Source organism: Candoia aspera, chromosome 17, assembly GCF_035149785.1.
Source record: "Candoia aspera isolate rCanAsp1 chromosome 17, rCanAsp1.hap2, whole genome shotgun sequence".
Lineage (NCBI taxonomy): Eukaryota > Metazoa > Chordata > Lepidosauria > Squamata > Boidae > Candoia > Candoia aspera.
This window is the reverse complement of record NC_086169.1, coordinates 9,096,663-9,104,927: the sequence shown is the minus strand read 5'-3', so window position 1 is coordinate 9,104,927 and position 8,265 is coordinate 9,096,663. Positions and strand designations below refer to the sequence as shown.

At 52.1% G+C, this 8,265-nt stretch overlaps 1 protein-coding gene across 1 annotated transcript; it reads left to right on the top strand.

The window, feature by feature from the left end:
* Positions 1–2,439: 2,439 nt before the first annotated feature.
* Positions 2,440–4,062, top strand: RXFP4 (relaxin family peptide/INSL5 receptor 4). Its single transcript, XM_063316639.1, has one exon. It carries the CDS (start codon positions 2,785–2,787, stop codon positions 3,940–3,942), a length of 1,158 nt encoding a protein of 385 aa, XP_063172709.1. The 5' UTR covers positions 2,440–2,784; the 3' UTR covers positions 3,943–4,062.
* Positions 4,063–8,265: the final 4,203 nt, after the last annotated feature.

Below are 8,265 nucleotides of genomic sequence, written 5' to 3'. Positions count from 1 at the left end.
GAAAGGAGGGACTTCCCCGAGCTGCCCAGGAAACCCAGTTACAACCACCATCTACCCATCGGGGTAAATCCTAGATGGGAGAAAGAAGGGGGAGAGCTGGTTGGCAAGAAAATGTCAGAAAATGATCACTTCCAAGAACAGGGAAGTCTGTCACTGGAAAGGGTAGGGCAATGTGTGGGGCTTTTAAGAAAAACTGCAGCCAGAAGACAGGGAAAGGAGACACGTTTGGGTACCAACAACATACAGTTGTGTGATTGTGCAACGAGGTGCTGCTGTGAAAGCTCCCACGAAGACCGTCTACAGAGCGACTCCCGGCCTGTGAGGCCTACTAGGCTGACCCAGCTCTTCCTCCGCCAGGCCTGCACCACCAAGGAGCAGCGGAGCGAGCTCCGCAGCCAAGTCCTCCACTGGCGGAGGGAGCACCGGGCAGCCCAGCTGGCCTTGGCCGGAAGGGAGAAGGGGCTGGCGGCGCTTAAATACGAGTGCCAGGTTGCAGTCGAGCAGGTAGGAGGGGCTGCTGGGAGGGCGAGGTTGGCAGGGATCCCCGATAACGTCAGCCTGCACACTAAGCTCAACCTTAATCTCCACTTAATCAGGAACTGGCTTGCCAGGCAAAAGGCTCACAGACACAGCTTGGCTACACTAGTCTCTTTCTCTGAGACGAGCAGCAGCCACGGACATGGATTTGCCCCGCACAGAAATCAAAGTCCTTCTCGGCATCTGAGCTCTGGAGCCTTCCTCCTCCTGCTCGGCCAGGCAGGAGGGGCTTGGCTGTTCTTTGGGCGGCCTTGGAAGGCGCCCGATCCACAGGGATGGGACCGCTCTCCCGCGCCTGAGCACTGCCGGTCCCTGCCTCTCCCCTTCCCTTCTGTCCACCAAGGTGGGGGCAGAACCTGGGACTTCTGGGGCAGCAGAGGCTCCTTCCTGTGGGCTCTTCCCTGGGGGTGAGAATGAAGGCCAGCTTTTCCAGCAGAAACCGATTGCCCCCAGCAAAGGGGGGGGGCCTTCTCAACAGCTGTGGGCTGTGCCATTCCTGCATGCAGCAGCATGTGCAAAAACCAGGGAAGGGGAGGCTGGGCAGGCCAACCATCCCCAGAGCACCCCGACCCACCCAGCTTCTGCTCCTCACAGAGTTAGTTACGGAGGGAAACGGAGGAGCAGGTGGGGACACCGCGCCCAGCGCGTGACCTCCAGGTCCACCTGAGCTGACCCGGCTCCCCTTCCGCAGGCCTGCAGCACCACGCAGCAGCTGAGCAAGCTGACCAGCGAAGTCTGCCACTGGCGGAGGGAGTACCAGGAGGCCAAGCTGGCCTTGGGCAGAAAGGAGAGGTTGCTGCTGGAGCTGGAGCTGGAGCTGGCAGCGCTCAGGCCCAGTTCCTGGACGACAGTCGAGGTAGGAGGGGCCGCTGGGAGGGCGAGGCTGGCCAGGGTCCCCTCGAGATGGGTCGGACCATCTCCTGCTTGCCTGCTGATGCTCGTCTTCCCTTGGACTCACCCCACAGGCCTTCCTCTGGTAGAGAGAGGAGTTGTGGAAAGGAGCCAGTCTCCTCCGGCGGAAATTTATTCCCTCCAGCCAGGGGCTAAGTCCTCCCCGACAGCCACGTGCTCTGGCATCCTCTGGGCACTCGCACTGGGCAGTCAAGAAGCGATGCCAGGGCAGGCCTCCGCCTTACTGACTCCTGCCTGGAGGCTGCCCTGGGTGACATCGGTGCCCAATAGCCTCTCCCCCGCCAAAAAAAAATCCACTGGGGAGGCCTGGAAAGATTCTGCAACACCCAGAGAAAAGCATGCTTTTCCCCAAGCCAGCATTTTGACATTCACCAAGGACTGTTTAACTTCAGATTTGATGCCTGGAGATGTTCCAACCAGAATCCTCTTGGGAAACATTCACTGGCCCAGTTGTAGCCTCTGAAGGTCATGGAGTCTAGATCACAGTTCGGGTTATTGTGTGAACCAATCCAAGCAATTAGGCGAAGCGGGCGCCTTCTGAAGGCAGCCCTGGAGGCTCTAGGATGTCTAGCTACTCAGCAGCACAGGAGAGGCTTGCTGCACAAACTCAGAGGCGCTCTCTTCGGCTGGCTTCTTTCCTGTGTCCCCGAGCAGGTGGACAAAATGGAAGGATTCTCCGTGACAGTTGTGGTGACTTGGAAAGCCTCCTCCCCGCTGACCGAACCTCTTCCATAAGCAGCGAGTCTTTCCCAGAGGCAGGGTTTGGGCACAGGGGCTGCCAATCTCATGCCAGTATCAGCTGGAGAACACAGTACCTGCTGGAGGTCGGCTTCCCAAAGCTCCCTCCATAAAGAACTGGCATGTGCAATCAAGATAAGGAGTGGGACCCAGAGTACACACAGGCAGGCCAGGTGAGGACAGGAGGGGCCCTGCCCTGGCCATCCTACGGGGAGGCTGTCCTTAATCTTTAAGCAGGGCGTGGTGAGCAAGTTCAGTTCCCAGATCAATCGTCTGTTTCTCTTTTCTCAGCAGGTTGGCGGATCAGGCTACGGCTTGGATTGGAGAAGGAAAGGAAAGCTAAAAGATGGAGCTCCCTTAGGAAAAGGTTGAAAGGGAGGGCTGGAGGCTCTGAAGCAACAGCCTTTTGCCAACGCGTCCAACTTCATTGCCAGCGAGCCATAATGGCAGCTCTGTGGAGTCTCTCTCCTTGTGGATGACTGTTCCGGATTTTTTCTTGGGGAAGATCCTGCACCTTCCCGGCCTCAACCGTGCAAGGGTCACAGGGGCCGTGTAAAAGGACCTTTCAGGAAATCCATTTCCATCCTTTTCTCAAAGATGGATGTGAGTGGACTTTGGGGTCCCGAGTGGAATGTCAGCATCACAAACGGGTCCTCAACAGGGATATTTGACCTGTTCAGCGATGACGCCGCCTTGGTCTCGTCGGATATTTCGTTTGGCATGAGAGTATCAATCGCCGTGGTCTACCTGCTGGTGTGTGCAGTGGGTCTCTCGGGAAACAGCCTCGTGATGTACCTCCTTTGGATCCAGAAGGAGAGGTCCACGGCAGCCATTAATACCTTTGTCTTTGGGCTAGCAGTCGCTGACTTCCTGTTCTCCCTGATGCTGCCTTTTTGGGCAACGGAGACGGCCTTGGATTTCAGGTGGCCCTTCGGTCAAGCCATGTGCAAAGCGGTTCCTTCCCTGACTCTTCTGAGCATCTACACCAACGTCTTCTTGCTCACGGCCATGGGGGTCACCCGCTACTGGTCAGTAGTCTCGGCTGTCAAGGACGGGTTAAGGATGACACCTCGAGTGGCCAAGTGGATCACTGCTGCTATTTGGGCCGTGGCGGTGGGGGCCACCATACCGACTGCTGTCTATGCCAGAGTGGTAAGTGTTGCCGGGGTGGAATTGTGCCTCTTCCAATTCCCCAGCCCATATCACTTGGGAATCTACCAGCTCCAGAGAGTAGTGTTCACCTTTGCAATCCCCTTGGTGGTCATCTTGACTTCCTACCTCCTCCTCCTCCGGTTCCTCAGAATTCACCACTTTACCAGCCACAGCCTAACACGGCATAACCAGGTTGCCTCGACTGTCCGCCTCGTGGTCAGCTGTTTCTTCATCTGCTGGTTCCCTAACCATGTGGTCACCGTCTGGGGCATTCTGGTGAAATTCAAGGCTGTGCCCATGGATCACACCTTTCACTATCTCCATACTTACATCTTCCCCCTGACCACATGCTTGGCTCATGCCAATAGCTGCCTCAACCCTATCCTCTACTGCTTGATCCGTCATGAGTTCCAAGAAGCGATGAAGGATACCTTTCGCAGGCTGTCCTCCATCGCTTCCTACCAGTCTTTCTCTTCCCACAAGACCTGGGAGGAAGGTGCGCTGGTGGTTCTGCCTCTTGGCCCATCCAGTGTTCCCGGCAGTCCTCAAAGCAGAGCGAAGGAAGATACTGCCTTCTCTACCACCTTGGAACCAGAAAAATAAGGCTGTGCTGCTGGAGGACTCGGACTGGCATCATCTGGACCTTGAGGAAGGTGCTTCAGACTTGACCTCGAATTCCATGATCATAATTCCAACCAGGGCTTTATTGAATCAAGGATCTGGGCAACTTGTGACATGCATTCACAGCTGAAACTCAGCCTCAGCGACTTTAATGGTACAAGAGAATTCCTTCCTGGGATCGGGTTGAAAGCTGGACCATGGAGGTTAATGGGGGACTATGACCGGGCCCTTCAAGATGCTTTGCACCCGCATTTCTGAGCTCATTAAAGGTTGATCCAGTCCAGTTCTAAACTCCTGTTTCTTTTCTGACTCTATGCCTGCTACCTGCTGCCCTGGGTGTGCAGTGGCATCTCTGAACTGCAGCCAAGCGGAAGAAAGGTTATGCGCTGCGCATGCTTCCCAAACTCACCTGACTCTGCCGAATGGAGAGTGCCTGGCCCAGGGCTGCTTTCTGCAAACGGGTCAGTGAGGACTTGGCAAGGTGCGGCAGGGATGTGCGTGTCAAGGATACTGTTGGTGTTTACACAACACTGCATCCACACCCAAAAGTCCAGCTCAGGCCGCCTCCTAGGACAGTTTTGCTCTTTCACCAGCAGCACAAGGCGCACGTCTTGGAGCACTTGAAACGCTCACCTGCCCGTCCCCAAAGGGTCCCCAAGTGTCTCCAGCTGGGCCTCCTCCACAAAGCTCCTTGGTCCCTTTGCTTTCCCTCCACCTGATCCAGCCTACCTGGCAGGGTGGTCTGGAGAAGGGAGTGGAAACATGGGACTTTGAACCCCTGGAGAACAAGAGGGATACAGCTTTAGGGAACAGGAATAACTGCCCTGTTCATTAATTAATTACAGGGATGTCTGTAATCCAAATGTGTTTGCTGAGGTGGTTGATGGGGGTGTCTCAGTATTCCTTCCTCCCTCCCTCCCTGGCAAACTGTGGATTTCAGGAATGCTGCTGGTTCTCAAAAAGGAAGGAGCACATTCCAAGGAGGATAAGAGAAAACACAGTCCTGGGTTGGAACGTGGGAAGACAAAGAGGTTCAGACTGGCCCCGCCCTGGAGCCTTCCCAGGTTATTCCCCCTTAGGACAGGCAGAGTTGCTTTAGTCTGGCAAGACTCTGTCTATCCGGTGTGAGCAAATAAAGAACTGAAGTTTGGCTGAACCGAACTGAATTCTCTGAGGTTTTGGGGCTGGGCCTGATACGAACTGGCCTTTGCTTTAAGTTTTGTTTCGGGGTCGAAAGCAGGAATCTGGAATAATTTAACATCAAGAAATAGCAACAAGGAAGTGGAGGCAGAGGAGGTTTGTGCTTCACACTGGAAGCAATGCAAGGGCCAATTAAATGGCAGGGGGAAGCAGAGGACCATCAAGTCCAGGGTTTCAAAATGATGTTGCCTCAAACTCTGCCTTGTAATTTCTCAGGCATTTTCTTCTCCCACAAAAGAGGCTTTTGCTTTGCACCTCGGTTTTAGGGCACTTGAGAGTTAAAAAAAAATGTTTCTCTGGGTGAAATGTTTGGGCCAACTTGGTATTGGAGGCTACAGAAGGTAAGAGCTCTGCGGTTGGTGGGTTGGGTGGGGCACGTCTTTCTAGCCGTCTGCAGCCCCCCTGGCTGCCCGCAATTCCCCTTCCTGAGAACATTTTCCTGGGGATGGAATTAACATGGAGGAAGCCAGGGAGGCTGCAGAGGGCTGGAGGGGACCCTGCAGAGAAAGAAGCTGCCAGTTCCTCAAAACTCCAGAAATGCAACCCCACCCGTTTCTGCAACCTCCTTGGCTGCTCCTACTTCCCCACCTGAGAAAGCTCCAGAAAAGACTCTCCTCTGAGCCCAAACTGGGCTTTCTTCTGCTCTGGCTTTTATTTCCTCACCTGTCCTACAGCCGAGGGAGGCCTCAGGAGTTTTCCAACCAAACGTTCGCCCAGAGAGGAGGGAGAAGGCACCTTCCTCATGCTCTGCGACAGGATGAGGGAATGGGCGCCTCGCCCCTCGTCCTTCCCATCCCAGGAGGAGCAAGCAACCTTGAAACACGGCTGTCCCGAAGAGTCGCCACTGACGGTGGCATTGCTCCTGCCTGACCAAAGTGCTTGCAAAATTGAGCCCAGCCAGACCTTTCCCTGGACCCCTGGGCAAGTGACCGAGGATTAGGGGCACAACTTCTAAATCTCCTGGGCCGCAAAGGGCTCTCCCCAACGGGCTCCAGAGAGCAGAAGCCAGGCAGCTCCAGAAACGTGTCTCCTAAAGAGCCACCCGCCCCGTTCAGCCACCCGAGCAGAGTCCGTCCCCAAGGGCTGCCTCCATTCTGAATTCACTTTGTTTTTCCAATGGTTGGTCTCCCCTCTCTATTTAATTACTTGATGCTGAGTTTAATTTCCTCTTTCCCTCCATATGACAAACAGTGGAAATTGCACTCTTATCTCTGCCCCATCCCAAAGCCGATCTTCCCGATTGTCTTGTGTGCTTTTCATTGTGTGTGCAAATATGGAACCAAACAGCAACTTTTCTACTTCTGCTTTTTAAAGCAAGTGGCAGCAGGTTGGCCTGAAACAATGACTTTCTGAAGGTCGGGGGATACAGAAAGGGGTGTGTTTCAGCAGAGGTTGGCCTGTTCCTCACAGTGCAAAAATCAAAACGGTGGAACTCACTGCCACTGGGAAGCAGCCCCTACAGTCTCGGAGATCCATATTGTTGCCAATATCCGCATCACTGCTTTTAGAAACAGGGCCACTGTGGGACATAATTTTAGGGTTGCCTCCAGCTGTATTCCTCTGCAATTAGTCAAGAACTAAGGCCTTGTTTTAAGAGTGGTTAGGCTGATGACTTTTATGGCCAATTCTATATTGCAATTTGTTCAAGTCATTTTTATCAGTTTTATGGATTGCTTTATTGCTTGGAGAGTCCAATTTAATGATTGCTTTGCATTTTATGTTGTAATTCTGTATATGCAATTGGGTTTTTAAAATTTCGTTATTTTCCCTGTATTTACTTTTGTGTGTTTGTGTGTACACGTTTATTTGGACATTTTTGTGAGGCTGGAAAGCGAGATGGAAAATTTCTTGCGCAAAGAGAAACGGGATAGCTGCTGTCAATGAGTTCTGTCAGTTAATTCTGCCACACGAAAATCCTATTTTGCCTTATATCAACCGCTTCTCAGCAGATTACCTTCCATCTTTGTGCTTTGCCCTAGCGAATCCGGCGGGTCCCCAGGTTACAAACGGTTCCACTCCTGAGGCCCGTCCTTAAGCCGAGTTGTGCATAAGTTGGAACAGGCACTGAGCCTCAGTTAGTCTGGAGGGGGAGAGAGAGAGAGAACCCGTGTGTCTGTGTGTGTGCACGCATGCGTGGGTCAGCTTTGTAGCATACCAAAAAAATCACGATTAAAGGCTAGCACTCACAGTCCGCTTGTTCCATCTTGTCTCGCACACCAGAAGGAGCATTCACAAGGTAAAATTGTGGCCTTCCCCAAGCCGAAGCCATGCCAGGCCTTCAGAAAGCGCAGAAAACAGGCCGTGTGGCGTATTAAAAATGCACCCACTGCCTTGCTCTGGCGCTCGCGGAGGCATCGAGCGGCTTTGGCGGTTCCAAAGAGCAGCGGGAAGCGCCGTCCACCATTTTGAGTTCTGCCGGCAGCCCGTCTGTATCATGCTGCACATTAAAGATTAAACTTAACCCACGCCTCTTTAGTTTCTTGGTAGAATAAGTAATTCAGTAATTCATTCATGCCTTTGGTATCATTTTGAGAGACATGAGGTCCATAGGAAAAATTTATGCAGCTTTCTTCAAAATTGAGAGTGCTTTCATTATTTAAACCCAGCTACCGAATTAATCCGGTTCTGTTTGCGCAATATATTTAATTAAAGAACCAATGAGTTCAATTTGCACAAGGCTCAAAGCACCGAGCAAACTAACCAAGTCTGATGTTAATGAAGTTTAGCATGTTGTACAAATACAGTCTGAGTTCTGACCCTAATGGAAAATAGATCTAGGATGAAGGTTGGGGAAGGTTGGGATTTACTAGATAAAAAAATAAAATGGCCAAGATTTTTATAAAATTCACAAAATTCAGTTCTGATGGTATTTAACACCATTCAGTTTGAAAAAATTAACAAGACGACAAATGTTGATGGTATCAAAATCTAAAGGAAGATTTGAAATCTGCCCTCAGAAATTGCCATTTCTGCCAATTCTTGCAGAAATAATTAGAAAAAAACCCATCAGGTATATATTAAATATTAAAAATGCTAACTCCAAGGTACTAAAAATGTGGGAAGTGAAGGCAAAAGCAGTATCTGCTGACAGCATTAGATAATTGC